The 15,708-nt window shown below is 39.7% G+C and overlaps 1 protein-coding gene across 4 annotated transcripts in view; it reads right to left on the bottom strand.

The window, feature by feature from the left end:
* The window catches only part of FOCAD (focadhesin), a 304,380-nt gene that overhangs the window by 227,280 nt on the left and 61,392 nt on the right, over nt 1–15,708 (bottom strand). For all 4 annotated transcript variants that reach the window (XM_047699424.1, XM_047699423.1, XM_047699425.1 and 1 more), the window contains one exon: nt 4,942–5,043. In XM_047699424.1, the coding sequence (XP_047555380.1) occupies nt 4,942–5,043 (102 nt within the window). The remainder of the gene's footprint in view (nt 1–4,941; nt 5,044–15,708) is intronic.

The following is a 15,708-nucleotide window of genomic DNA, read 5'->3' as shown; positions in this document are numbered from 1 at the left end:
CTGCCAGCCTCTCTGCTTACTTGTGATCTCTTTCAAATAAATAAAATCTTTTTAAAAATAAATCAATAAATAAATGACCAAGTAAAAAATTTTTTAAAAATTAAAATCTCTTTGGCTTAATCTGTCCTGATTTTAGATTTTGTATTTCCTAGGTGGTATCTGATGACTGTCATTTCAGTGGGGTATGAAATTGACAGGTCTGAAGGAGAAAAGAAATATAATAAAACAGACAATTTGAAATCCCAAAGTGATTAAGAATGTTTACAAACGTAATTAACTGTGTGCGCATCTATCTACACCCAAGTGTCTCTTTATGTTCACAGAGGGAGAAGTGGTAGGGAAAAACTTGGAATGAAAGTCAAGAAACTGGGCGCCTGGGTGGCTCAGTGGGTTAAGCCACTGCCTTCGGCTCAGGTCATGATCTCAGGGTCCTGGGATCGGATCGAGTCCTGCATCGGGCTCTCTGCTCAGCAGGGAGCCTGCTTCCCTCTCTCTCTGCCTCTCTGCCTACTTGTGATCTCTCTGTCAAATAAATAAATAAAATCTTTAAAAAAAAAAAAGAAAAAAAAAGAAAAAGAAAAAAGAAAGTCAAGAAACTGAGGCTTTGGGCCCATCTCAACCACTAATTAATCCTGTGACCCTGAGAAAGTCATTTGATGTTGCTCTCCTTCATTCCTTCATCTGAGAAATTATACATGAGACCAGATAAACTTGGAAGCACCAGGCCTAGAGACAATGACATCATTGACCATTTATGCAATTCTCAGGTCTATGACAATTTATGCAATTCTCAGGTCTTAACATCACAGGCCTTCTATAAATGAGTGCAGAATTTAATTAGAAAATAATGCCCATAAAAATCTAGCATGAAGATACACTGTCATGTCAGGACATCTACATATTAAAAATGAACCCAGAGGGACGCCTGGGTGGCTCAGTTGGTTAAGCAGCTGCCTTCGGCTCAGGTCATGATCCCGGCGTCCTGGGATCGAGTCCCGCATCGGGCTCCTTGCTCGGCAGGGAGCCTGCTTCTCCCTCTGCCTCTGCTTGCCATTCTGTCTGCCTGTGCTCGCTCTCTCTCCCTCTCTCTCTGACAAAAAAAAAAAAAAAAAAAAAATGAACCCAGCTAATCAACAATTCCTAACACAGGAAGAGCCAGAATACAAGCTCTCTTCACAACATTTTGCCTTCTTCCCCTAGTTGTGAATCACTGTTTATATTCTCAGCAAATTAAATCACCAACCTTCCTTCATTACCTTCCAAACAACTGAAATTACTAAGTTCCTAAGCTAACTTGCTCTAAAATTAAATCTCAGGAAACTAATGGTTGGTCTGCTGAAAAATGCAACCAGAAATATCTATTTCATTCTGCAAAGAGTAACCCCATAGTGTAAAAGTGGACACGAGGCAACTGAAATTATTCTTAGCAAATAAATTTAATTTAGAACTTCTGATGAGGTGCCTGGGTGGCTCAGTGGGTTAAAGCCTCTGCCTTCAGCTCAGGTCATGATACCAGAGTCCTGGGATCGAGCCCCTCGTTGGGCTCTCTGCTCAGCGGGGAGCCTACTTCCCCCTCTCTCTCTGCCTGCCTGCCTCTCTGCCTACTTATGATCTCTGTCAAAAAAAAAAAAAAAAAAAAAAAGAAAGAAAGAAAAAGAACTTCCAAAAGGCTCTTGATAGCATAATCTAACACGAGAGAACTTGAATGAAAAGAGTCAACAGAAGCTTATCAGTGAAAAAAACCAAAGTCAATTAATAATCTTTTTTTAATGTATGAATATCTGGACATATTTCATTATAATAACTACATCCAAATCCCAACAGAATACTCCTTTGAAATGAAGATAACCAAAAGGTAATTAATTACACGATGGCTAACTCAAGAGGTGCAAAAGAAAGATATTCTTGAGGATTACCCTAAAAACAAGCTTGGGGCACCTGGGTGGCTCAGTGGGTTAAAGCCTCTGCCTACAGCTCAGGTCATGATCCCAGAGTCCTGGGATCGAGACCCACATTGGGGTCTCTGAACCGCAGGGAGCCTGCTTCCTCCCCTCTCTCTCTCTCCCTGCCTGCCTCTCTGCCTACTTGTGATCTCTGTCTGTCAAATAAATAAATAAAATCTTAAAAAAAAAAAAAACAAGCTTAATAATAAATTTGGCACAACAGCAGCAGCATATTTTATAAAAAATCCTAATCTATTTAACAAGAGCAAGAAATCCTCTTTAAAAAAAATGTATGAGTTTGGGGGGTGTGCCTGGGTGGTTCAGTTGTGAAGCGTCTGCCTTCAGCTCAGGTCATGATCTCAGGGTCCTGAGATCGAGCCCCGTATCAGGCTCCCTGATCATCGGGAAGCTGCTTCTCCCTCTCCCACTCCCCCTGTTGTGTTCCCTCTCTCCCTGGGTCTCCCTCTGTCAAATAAAATTTAAAAAAAAAAATAAAAATTAAAAATGTGTTTGTTATTTTTACTTTCTGATAAAGATGAACAAAAACTTATTTAGGAAACGTTAATATCTTACCAATGAAAATGCAATCTAGGTGAGGGAATAGAGGTTAGTGATGTTTCTGTTGAGCTATCATCCAAATGTCACACTGATTTTTCTCATTGGCAGATGATCCAAGGTACCCTATGTCCCTTAAAACTTCCTGTGGCAGTACACCGTGCCTAGAAATCCCATCTAACACTGAAATTATGGACTCAGAAATGGTTTTCTAAGAAACTGTATGGAGGGGCACCTGGGTGGCTCAGTGGGTTAAGCCTCTGCCTTTGGCCCCAGTCATGATCCCAGGGTCCTGGGATCGAGCCCCACATCGGGCTCACTGCTTGGCAGGAAGCCTATTTCTCCTTCTCCCACTCCTCCTGCTTGTGTTCCCTCTCTCACTGTGTCTGTCAAATAAATAAATAAAATCTTTAAAAAAAAAAAAAAAGAAACTGTATGGATAGGACATGGTAAAACCTTCAAGGGCAAGAAAATATGAATGAATGGAGCTAGTGTGGTGAATGTAACTCGGGCGTTGGATTACCTGGGACAATGGTGTCCTATCATGACCTTGCATGATGGTACTAAGTATGCAGTAATATTATATATTATAAAGCCCTCTACAACGCACCTCATGTATATAAATTCAATATTTATAGAGCAACTAGAAATGGGCCAGGCTTCATTAATACAAAGACTAATGAGGCACAGTCCCTGACCTCAGAAAGTTTTCCCAGAGAAGAATTATAAGTACAATAATGAAGTACAATAATGTTACAAATCACAGCTGAAGTTACGATAAGACCACATAAAACAGATGCCTCATTCAGCTTGGTAAGCAAGGACTTCGAAGCAGAGAGATTTAAAAGAGAGAAATGAGTCAGGAAAGAGTAAAATTCAAGAGTAAAACAGGTACTGATAATTGGGGTAAAATTCAAGAATAAGGTAGGTACTGATAAGCAAAGACACAGAGGAAAGGGAACAGCATGGCTCTCTGTGTGGAATCGAAAGCAAGTCCAAGTACCGCTGAATACACCATCCATAAACCAGTAAGTCCAGAGAAAACTGGGGAAATAGGTTGAAACCGTGTAAGAAAGAGAACCTAGCATAACAAACTCGATTTTACCGTCTAGTCCAGGGATTTTCTAACTATTTCGGAAGCCACACTATTGTTTGCCAGTAGAAAGCTGCCATGCCATAAGATATCAACATGCAGGTTCTATAGAAAGAGCTAACAAGGTAAAGGGCAGTCCCCATCCTCAGCCCACATTATGCAAGTGCAGTTTGAAAACCACAATTGTGTTAACTTAAGCAAGGGAGTGATACAATAAGATTTATTCTCATCTTTTTTTTTTTTTTAATATTTATTTATCTGAGGGGTGCCTGGTGGCTCAGTCGTTAAGCATCTGCCTTTGACTCAGGTCATGATCCCAGGGTCCTTCCTAAGATTGAGCCCCATATCAGGATCTCTGCTCAGCAGGAGGTCTGCTTCTCCCTCTCCCACTCCCTCTGCTTGTGTTCCCTCTCTCGCTGTGTCTATGTCAAATGAATAAATAAAATCTCTCTCTGAGAGAGTGCACGTGCACAAAGAGGTACAGGTAGTGGGAGAAGCAGACTCCCCACTGAGCAGGGAGCCCGATGCAGAGCTCATTCCTAGGACCCTGAGATCATGACCTGAGCCGAAGGCAGATGCTCAATGGATTGACCCACCCAGACGTCCCAAGATCTACCCTCTTGATATAACACCCTGATGGATTTTGAGAGAATCGCTCTGAGCAGGACAGGACTGGAGGCACAGATGCCAGTTAGGAACAGGTGGCAAAAGCCACAGAAAGAGATAAAGATATGAGCCAGTATCATGGCAGTACGAATGGAAGAAGGGGGGGGTGGTTAGTTTTGAGGACCATCAGAACACGCTGGTGAAGCTGAACTAAGCCTATGTATGGAGGTATTACTTGATTCCAACGTGAAGGTTTCCAGTGGAGAGATCACTCACTAATCAATTTCCGGGGGAAGAAGCTATCTTTCCTATGTATTGTGTAGCAGCTTACCAAATATTTCCAGTCAACTTTCCTAAGTAACCAATGGTTAAGGTTTTGTGTGTGTTTTTTTAAGATTTTATTTATTTATTTGAGAGAGAGAGGGCATGATCGGGGAGGAGCGGGAGAGGGAGAAGCAGACTCCCAGCTAAGCAGGGAAGCCTTAACTTAATAATAGCTTTTCTCATATTCAATATTTCAACCATCAATTAGATCTGGTAGGGCTTTTGAGGGTTTTGTTTGTTTGTTTTTGGTGGGTTTTGTTGTGTTTTTTAATAGTAAAAGGCAAAAAAAAACAAACTATCTCCTATTCTAAAACACTTTTCTTCAAGAGAAAACATAGTCAAAGCAGCTTAAAAAAAAAAAAAAGCTCTAAAATAAGCATATGCCATTCCATATCCCTCATTTATTTTATTCTTCATTACCTTTCAGGGCATTGCTGGAAAAAAGCCGTCAGCTGCTGCAAAAGTACCGGCCAGCAATCAGGTCTGTGTTCAAGCATCGTGATCAAAGGCTGAGGATGATTTCTGAAAAGCACAAAAAGTTACATAGGAAGCTGTGATTTCCGGACTACAAATTCTCAATATCCAAATACAGCAACAAGAGCCAATGCCATCTAGAAACCTTTTTCCAGGATGCAAAACTACCATTTGTTGCAGAGTTGGGTGATTAGAACTAACATTCTTTTCCTCTACCTGTTTTGCAGAAAAAAGAATCAACTTTGAGTCTCAGGGATCCAAATTAGAACACAAAGTACTGCCACACAGTAACCCTTGGACTTTGGTCAAGCTCTTGAATCCAGGAGCTCGGTCCTATTCATCTCCTTGGTTTCTCCATTCCTGGAAGGCTTGGGCCACCTCCTCCTCCTCTCTTTCCACGTCTGGAAGGTTCTATTTCTTTTAACATTGCCTCAACTTATAAGCACTCTCTCCCTCCCGGTTCCTACTTACCCTGTTCTCAGTGTGTGGCTCCATTCCCCCAGCATATTTAAGGAAAAAGAAAACATTTCTCCCATCTCAAAATAAACTCTCCAAACTGAAAATTCTTAAAATTTCTATTGAACAAGAATGAGAATTTTTATTTGGGCTACATCCATTAAGATATCTAAAGAGGGGGTGCCTGGGTGACTCAGTTGGTTATGATCCCAGGATCCTGGGATTATTAGTCATTTTTAGTCATTAGTCATTTTTAAAAACTCTTCCAGCAATTCTAACGTGTTGCCAGGGCTGAGAACCACTACAAAGAAAAAAAAAACCCAGAAGAGGGAGGTGAAGAGTCAGGAAGTTTTCGGATGTCTGGCTCTCTTAAACAGAAAAGCACTGGCAGGTCCTTCACATGGAAACTCTCGCGAGAGGCACGGCTCTGACGAGACTCCACAGTTCCCGCGTATTATACCACCACCTCCTCCCATGCTCCTCAACCTTACCTGACCTACCAGCCACTAACGTCACTTCCTGCCACCCTCCTGTTTGTCACAGCACAGGCTATTTCTGACTGATCGGATGACTGCCATTGCTAAGGGATCACTCCAACGATTTCTGCCAACACTCAAAAATCGTATCAAAATCCTATTTCCAAATTCCAAACTCTTTGGCACTGAAACCTACCTAGAATTGCTTCTACTCTAGTTGCCACAGATGTTAACAAACAAATGTTACAGATCCTGACAGTCTCCCAGGAATGTCACATCAGTCAGACTTCAAAGGTTGAGACTTCCGTAGGTCATGTTCCAGGAAACACGAATAAAAAGAAAAGAACAGCACCGGCTATCATTTTCAGTATGGGTTTGGCTCCTGCCAAGCACTACACTGAAACGAGGAACATCACATAGGACCATCCGTTAATCCTCCACTTAATGGCGGCATTTATGACTAGTTAAGAAGAAAACCCAACAAGTTATCACATCATTATGTACTATCACACACTGTGTGATCATAAAGCACTGACATGCTTTCCAATACTCTTCCCTTGTAAGTCATTCCTTCCTCCAACTCGATCCTCACCACCCCCCTCCCTGCAAAAAACACCTCAAGTATCTACTGTTTTGGTGGGTTGTTTTGTTTTGTTTTCTATCTACAGTTTAAAACTTTTGTCCAAATTAAATTGGGTCAACAGAAATAAGAGGTAGTAATTTTTTTTTCAAGATTTTATTTATTTGTCAGAGAGAGAGAGGGAGAGAGAGAAAAAGCAGGGAGAGTGGCAATCAGAGGGAGAAGCAGGCTCCCCACTGAGCAAGAAGCCCGATAAAGAACTTGATCCCAGGACCCTGGGATCATAACCTGAGCTAAAGGCAGACGCATAACCACCTGAGCCACCCAGGTGTCCCAGAGGGAGTAATCTTTTTTTTTTTAAGGTTTCATTTATTTATTTATTTGAGAGAGAGAGAAAGAGCCATGAGAGAGGAGAAGGTCAAAGGGAAAAGCAGACTCCCCATGGAGCTGGGAACCCCAAGTGGGACTCAATCCGGGGACTCCAGGATCATGACCTGAGCCAAAGGCAGTCGCTTAACCAACTGTGCCACCCAGGCACCCCTGCGGGAGTAATTTTAAAGTAGGATCAGAAATGCTGCACATACATGCAATATAATTTCACTTCTACTTCACTGGGATTATGGGAACCACTCTAGCTTTGTTGCATGAAGCTGAAGGCCTGCTTTGCTAGACACTGGATTCAACAAACTCAATTTAGTATCTCAGACTTAAACATTAAAGACAAGACAAAGTAGAATATAGGAGAATGGGATTATCCAGATGAAATACTGATTTAGACTAACTTTTCCAAAGAACTGATTACATCAGATCTAAGTATAAATACTGCAGAGAATAATACAAAATATTGATTCCAAGAAGCACTCTTGAGGCAGAAGGAAGTCCAAAATAAGAACACTGAATTTCACTAGCGATTAACATTGGATAATATTATACTATTTCAACTGAATACAACTAACCTAAAATCAATTATAATTGCCAAGATTTTGTTTTACTACTTTGAGCATAATGAAGCAAAGAGCTAAATTCTCCCTTGTGGATCATCAAATTGGTATGCGAATACAAATATAGAAAGCTGAACAGAATGAATGCATTTTCTAATTCAATATACTTTGTGGTACAACTGCCATGCATGAAGTTTTCTCAATCTTTGCACTCCCGCTATTTGGGGTCAGAGAACTCTTTTGGGGGTTGTCCAGTGCACTGAAGGATATTTAGCGGCATTCTTGCCCTCTACCCACAAGATGTTAATAACATTCAATATAGTTATGACAGTCGAAAATGTCTCCAGACATTACCAAATGTCCCTGGGGGGCAAAACTGCTCCCTGGTTAAGAACCACTGCATTACTGTAAAATGACAAGCACTTAGGAGAGGCACAAAACTGATTAAACCATGGTACCATCCCAGAGCTATTAAAAAAAAAAAAAAGACTTGATTCCACCTTCACCCTTCCTTGCAATGAACCAAAGCAATCGATCATACTCAAAATTGTAAGTTTCTTATGGAAATATAGTCCTCAAATATTAACATTAGGTGCACAAGGCTATCACAATACAGCAGAAACTCCAGAATTTTAAAGGGAAAACTCATGGAAAATTATTCCTTTGCAAAACACAGAATCATGTTCCAAAATAAACAGTATTCAATAATATACCTACTAATTTGGGTATGATAGAAAATAGTTATTTTCCTATTTAAAATATTATCATTGGAACATTTAAGATGTCATAAGGGTAAGTGTAATTCATTCTTGATGCATGTGGGGATTATTAAATTTATGGATTATTCAAGATTTCTCTTTTCCTTCTCCCTCTCATTCACTGCTCATTAGCCACTCCACTTCATTCAAGTATATCCAACTGAGAAAGGTCAAGGTAAATGGAAGGGTCCACAGTTTAAATAAGTCACCTCTGCTCTTCATTAGAAGCACTGCTGATCAAAAAAAGAACGTGTACAAAAGAACACCAAGCAAAATTTCACTTCAATTAAGTGAAATTTTAAGGTTAAGCAGTTATAACTGCTACTCAAGTTATTTAAAAAGTTGACTATAATACTTTATTCAAAATGATAGATGGGTTGACCATACAATCAACCTGATCACTTGTAAAATTAATAATGGCAGACAATGAGCTATGCAAGTTGTGAGTAACAAACATAATAGTGGGACACAGTCATCATTATTATTTATATAAGCAGTGCCTACCTAGCATCACTGGAATCACTTACTGTTAGGCTGCCACAATCCTATCTCAGGAAAAACTGCAAGTAGAGAGGTAGCGGTAAAATAGTGAAGGGAAAGCAAGGAATTGAAAGGGTCAAGAATTCCAGATTTACACTGAGGTTCTGCAACAAACCATGTGATCTCAGGCAAGAGAATTAACCTCTCTTGGGCAAAGTTTCTTCATCTGTAAAATGAAGACATCAGACTAAGAACCTTCCAGTGCTAAAGATATACAACCCAAGGGACCCATTAAAGCCCTTACCTTCATACTGCTCCAGACTAGAGGTAGGGCCAAACCCTGGAAAGGCAGAAAGCAATACAGAAGGCTCTCAACTGTTAATAATTCTAGGCCAAGTTTAGGTGGCTCTAAGGCCAATGTTTAATAAAATCTAAACCTCACAAAGGAGTCTACTTTTATTTTTAATTTTTTAAGATGTTATTTATTTGCTTGAGAGAGAGAGAGCACACACACAGAGGGATAGGAGAAGCAGACTCCCCACTGAGCAGGGAGCCCGATGAGGGACTCGATCCCAGGACCCTGGGATCATGACCTGAATGGAAGGCAGATGCTTAACCAACTGAGCCACACAGGTGCGCCAGGAATTTCCTATTTCTAATCTCAAAGAGATAAAGCATACCATATTTATTTCAGAGAGAAGTACGGAGCCCAGAAGGAGCACACATTTTTAAGTTGGAATTTCCCAACTCATGAGACTTCCAATAGATTCTGCTTTCCTCTTAAAAGAGAAGACCACTGTTTCTAAAGGTTAAAATCAATACAAACCAGGCTATCTGGTCACCCTTCATTGGCCTCGAGTGCCTCTGCTCTCTCCCTCACCGTGTGGTTTTTGTTTCTGCCATGGAGGAACCGATTTGTCCTCCATTCTTTGGCACCTTCCCATTTCACGATTTATAAATGTCTTAACTGCCACTGTAAGTGACGCATTTCCCTTGTACCGCGCACACGGAACACTCCATCAACATGGTACCGTCCTGATTCTCCGGCAGGTAGGTTTGTTTCTTAAACTAGAGGAGAAGCTGTCTGAAAGCTGGATCTGTCTTATTCTTGTTAGGTTTCCCTCTTGGTGCCGAGGCACAGCTACAATAAATGTAACACACACACACACACACACACACACACACACACACACAGGCTCTCCCCAAAGCACCTTTTCAAATTCTTTCCCTGGATCGTGAAAAACCAACGCCTCACAGTGCCTCTAGTACACAGTTTCAAAGTCCACATTGTTCAGGGATAAAACGTACAGAGGAAGCACGCAGAGTTGGTACCTAATACTCGAGTCCTCCCCACCCTTTAATAATATTGTCAACAACATAGCACGGTACACGCATCCTAACAGAACTGAGTGGGGGCAGGAAGGAATGATAAATGCGCGGTTCCACTAGACTAGCACCGAGGCAATGACAGAATAAGATATGTAACTAGATTCACCTTTCCAAGTATAAATACATCAATCTTAATAGAAAAGAGGGAGTTAAAAAAAAAAAAAAGTCGTCTTGCGGTAGGCAAATCAAAAAGCAAAAGTTATTTGTAACCTTTAGGTCACCTCAACCTTTCTGCTCCGTCGCTGAATACAGGAACGGGAGGATTTGATTTACATCATAAATTCAGCGATAGACACAGATTGCCTTTTCTGTGTGAGGAAACAATGCCTACAGTCACCATGCATTTTCATGTATGCAGCTGTGACCCGGGCCCTTTCAGAAGCATAGCATAGCACTTACTACATCAAATATGCATTTTAAAAGCATTTCTCTACCTGCTCTGAATTTTGATTTGAAAGTGCTGGTTAGAAGCCAAAAAGGGATTAAAAAAAAAAAAAGTCCCACAGATTTTAAGATTAAAAAAAAAAAAAAGCCTAACAAAAATTTAAGATTCCACAATGAATGTGGAATAAAAAAGAAAAATTACACAATAATTGGGAATATCCTGTCGCATTTTTAAGACACATGTATTTTTCCTTTCTACATAAGCTACCAAGAAAAGAAAACTTCTGGAGCAAAAAGTATTTTAATGTGGACATGTGGATGAATTTTGACAAATCTATTTTCTTTGGGTCCATAAGGCAGAGAGAGAAAGTGTGAGATTTCTTCAAAAACATAGTTCATATTACAATTGATTCTGCCCTCATAATGAACCTTTTGCAGGATCCCTATTTTGAGAGGCAGGGTTTTAACAACAAAGGTGTGTGCCAACGTCAAAAGTTTAAAATTATTCTAGGTAGAAGGTAATGACTGTGGGGAAACGAACAAATACTCAGGGTTTCAAAACTTCTATTATTAAGTTAGCAGCCATGAGTGTAAAAAGTGCGTGTGTGTGTGTGTATATATATATATATATATATATATATATGTATAAAAATAAAGTTGAATTAAATTTAAAAACTAGAGACAAGATAAATAGGCTAAGAAGGCCAGAAGGACATTTTATGCCCTTAAGGACAACGACCACCAAGTTACCAAAGCAATTTTTAAATTAAACATCTCACCTTTAGAAGAACTTAAAAGCACTTTCTAGGGGCAGTCGCTTAACTGGAAGAGCGTACAATATGTGTAGCTTATTCTTTAGGTGTGATTATAAATCCCAAGTGCAAACCCCAGGTGATTAGAACCATAAACTGTGAACAAAGACTTCCCTGGGTGGGAAAAAGGAGAGAAAAGAGGAAATGAAAACAGAAGCAAAACATGCAGTTCAACAGAAAGCATTAAATTGCAAAGAGCCAGATGGCCCTTGGAAAGTAATGGCTATGCTTCCCCTCTTACTGCCCTGGCTCCTTTCTTATCATTAACTCCGCTGGGCTTTCTCAGAGTCAGATCTGATGCTGATAATCCCTTCTTAACTTGTATTCATTTTCATGATTTTTCTATAAAGATGTCCCTTTATCATTAAAGCAAGAATTCACAAGTCGTCCGAAATGATAGGCAAAATTTTAAGGACATGTATGTATGTGTGTGTGTGTGGGTATATTTTCTAAGGAAGGATCAAAACTTTTATGAGATTCTCAAAGAAGGTTCTTGCCTATACCCCCCTTCCAAAAAACAGTAAATACCAGAGAATTAAAGTATAGGTAAGGTGATTACTGCAATTCAGGCTTGTTAAACTCCTGCTTTCAAAAAAACCTACAAAGCACGATCTCCCCCCCCAAAAAAAGATTACATATGACATACCCCAAAATGGTAGTTCAACAAGTACTGAAGTTTTTTGTAACTTCAGCAAAATTAAATACATTAACGTATTCTACTGGTTCCAATCCCTTATGGCAGCTAGACTGTGTAGCACAGATGATTTAATAATGGTGTCATGCTTATTTTATGCTAAATAAAACCAAACAGCTACATCTCAGGGGAATCCCTTTAGATAATATATTCAATTACTGAAATAATCAGCTCCCCCAAAAGCAAAATGTTCACTTTGACCCAAAAAAAAAAAAAAAAAAAAAAAAAAAAGAAAAAGCTCCAGACGGTCTTGTTTTTAAAGAATTACAGGATTCCAAGCAACCTCATTAAGAAAAAGTAAATGTAAAAAAAAAAAGTAAATGTAATGTAATACAGAAATCTGCATAAATATGAAAAACAAACAGCTACTCTTTAAAAAAATTTTTTGTTTCAAGTTTTTATTTAAATTCTAGTTAACATAGAGTGTAATATTCATTGCAGGAGTAGAATTGAGTAATTCATCACTTGCATGTAACATTAATTACTCTTAAAGACTAAAGAGTTCATTTCCGTAACTTACAAAGAATAGCCTACCTCCAAAAATAAACGTAAAAGGCAAAAACACTAAACATTCACTTGACTTGGTAAGCGTACAAAAAGACTACAGAATAAATGTGGTATATCCATGTAATGGAATAATATTCAACCATTCGATATAGATGAACCTTGAAAACATTATGCTAGGTAGAAAAAGAAAGGCGTAAAAGGCCACATATCATAGGGATTTCATTTTTATTAAATGTCCAGAAGAGACAAATCCACAGATACAAAAAAAGTAGTATTTGTATCTTTTTTTGTTTTTTAATCTATTTCCAGGGATTGGGTGTAAGGAATACTAGGTAATGACTGTTAATGAGGCTTCTTTCAGGGGGGGATGAACATGGGCTGGATTTAGCTGGATTTAGATAGTGATCATGGTTAGACAACGTAGTGGATATAATACAGAACTGTATGGTTTAAAAAGATGAATTTTATGGTGTATAAATACCTCAAAAAAAATGCATTTAAAAATATTTCAGGAGTGCCTGACTGCCTCAGTTAGTAGAGCAGGGGATGCCTGATTTGGGGCTCATGAGTTCGAACTCCACATAGGGTACAAAGATTACTTAAATAAAACAAACATTAAAAATTTTTCAAATTTGGGCTGCCTGGGTGGCTCAGTGGGTTAAGCCTCTGCCTTCGGCTCAGGTCATGATCTCAGGGTCCTGGGATTGAGTCCCACATTGGGCTCTCTGCTGGGCGGGGAGCCTGCTTCCTCCTCTCTCTCTCTCTCTCTGCCTGCCTCTCTGCCTATTTGTGATCTCTCTCTGTCAAATAAATAAAATCTTTAAAAAAAATTTTTTTTCAAATTTAATTCAGCCAGATACTATCTTAAATTTAGTTACCCTATTCTTGATTTTAGAAAAAAATTCATGTGTATCCTGTGAAGTACACCACCACCAGAAACAAACTAACCTGAATTTCCGTTACAAAGGAAGAAAGCTCAAATCAGAATCTCATTTATTATCTCAATACACCTGGTTGATTACACCCATTTCTTTTTTAAGATTGTATTTATTTGAGAGAGAGAGAGAGGGGGAACAAGCATAGGGAGCAGCAGAGGGAATGGGAGAAGCAGTCTCCCCTCGAACAAGGAGCCCAATGTGGGACTCAATCCCAGAACCCCAGAATCATGACCCAAACCGAAGGCAGACTCTGAACCGACTGAGCCACCCAGGTGCCACAATTATGCTCATTCTTAAAGATGCAGATGTGGGAGGCAAGAGAGTTGTATCTTTTTCTAATCACTATGAAATACCATGATGTTGTTTGGTTATTTTAGCCTTTCATCCAATGGTTCTTAAACCTATTTCCACATCTGAATCCCTGGAGACTTTTTAAAAAATATAGAGATTCTAGGTACACACAGTGGATGACACCCAAGCTTTCTAAATCAGAATCTATACATTCAGTGCATTTCCGGGGATTCCTACCATTTCCACCTCTCCATTGAAATCACCATTTTGAAGGTATCACAGTGAAAATCAGTTGAGAGGTTGGGGGCGTAATGAGGAGCAGTATATTTGCATGGTTCCAAGAGTCTTCTCCACAGATTGCATATTAGTTACAAGAGAAAAATGATTAACTCTTCAGTAGAGAAACCATACATCACCCCAACTGGGTAACCAAAATTAAAGTCACCACTGAAGGGTGCCTGGCTGGCTCAGTCAGTAGAGCATGTGACTCTTGATTCTAGGGCCATGAGTTCAAGCCCCAGAACGGGCGTAGAGTTTATTTAAAAAAAAATTTTTTTTTAATTAAAACCACCAATTAGGGATGAGATGAACATCAGTGCCTCCAGATGTTATCCTGAGATGGACACGGCATCACTTTTATAGATTTCCAAAACGTCAATGTCATGAAAAAGAAAGGAAGAGATTGTTCCAGAATTTAAAAGACTAAAAGGATAGGACAACTAAAGGTAACATGTGATCCTAAATTAGATCTTACACACTAAAAATAAAAAGGAAAAATGTATAAAAGGATGCTATGACAAAACTGGAATATGGACTATAGATTGCTATATAGATGTTAAAATTCTTCGGTATGATAACTGTTCTCTGATTATATGAGAATACCCTTGTTCTTAGAAAATACACTGTTAAAGACATATAATCTACTCACCAATGTTTTTTAAGAATTATACAGAATAGAAAGAATGATAAGGCAAATGTAGCAAAGTATTAAACTCATGAATCAGGGTAAATGGTATATGGGAGTCTTTTGTACTATTTGCACAATCTTTCTGGAACTTTGAAATTATTTCCAAAGAAGTTAAAGACAGACCTTCAAAACTCCCTACTACTCTTTAACTAAAACCCCAAGTCTTTGATGTGATCTTGTGTATCCTAGGCCACACCCCCTCTCCTGGACTCCATCTTGGCCTCTCCCTCCCGTGAGCTCTGTCTCCAGCCACTGGGCCTCCCACACACCAGCTCTTGCTCATGACAGCAGACAGCACGGAGGCACCTACCTCCACCTAGATCCACAATACCCTTCCTGTGCTCTTCCCACGGCTGCCTCCATCTCATTCTTCAAAATGAGTAGAAGAGAAAACACAGAAGGAGTTTATTGCTGAGAAAAAGCTAGTTATCAAAATTAAAACCAGGGCTACATTTTGATGTCCTCAGCCACAAACTGGTCTTAGCCCACTGCATCTCCATCCTTCCCTTAGGACTCTCATTTTTCTTTGTTATGGACCGAGGGATGAATGTGTTTGCCTTAAGAACTGAGTGAAAAAGATCAGTATGAATTACAAAGTACTTCAGCTTTCAGGACACACATCTTTACATTCTTAAAGTTAACTCTCCAGAGGCACCTGGGTGGCTCAGTTGGGTGGGTGTCTGCCTTCAGCTCAGGTCATGATCCCGGGGAACTGGGATGGAGCCCCACATCGGGCTCCCTGCTCAGCAGGGAACCTGCTTCTCCCTCTCCCTCTGCCTGCTGCTCCTCCTGCTTGTCCTCTCTCTCTCTCCTGTCAAATGAATAAACAAAATCTTAAAAAAAAAAAAAAAAAGAACTATCTAAATAAACTACCTAACACTGCCCAAAGAGATAAGAGTGTGCCTCACTAATCCACTCAGGGTATAACCCTCCATTACCTTTGGCCTCTTCACCCATTCAGAGCACACCATCTGCCAAAAGCATTTAATATTCCCTAATTTCAGAAAGTACAGCTTGATGTTGATCAGACCAAACCTTTC

This window comes from Lutra lutra, chromosome 13 (assembly GCF_902655055.1).
Source record: "Lutra lutra chromosome 13, mLutLut1.2, whole genome shotgun sequence".
NCBI lineage: Eukaryota > Metazoa > Chordata > Mammalia > Carnivora > Mustelidae > Lutra > Lutra lutra.
This window is presented reverse-complemented; position numbering and strand designations above follow the sequence as displayed.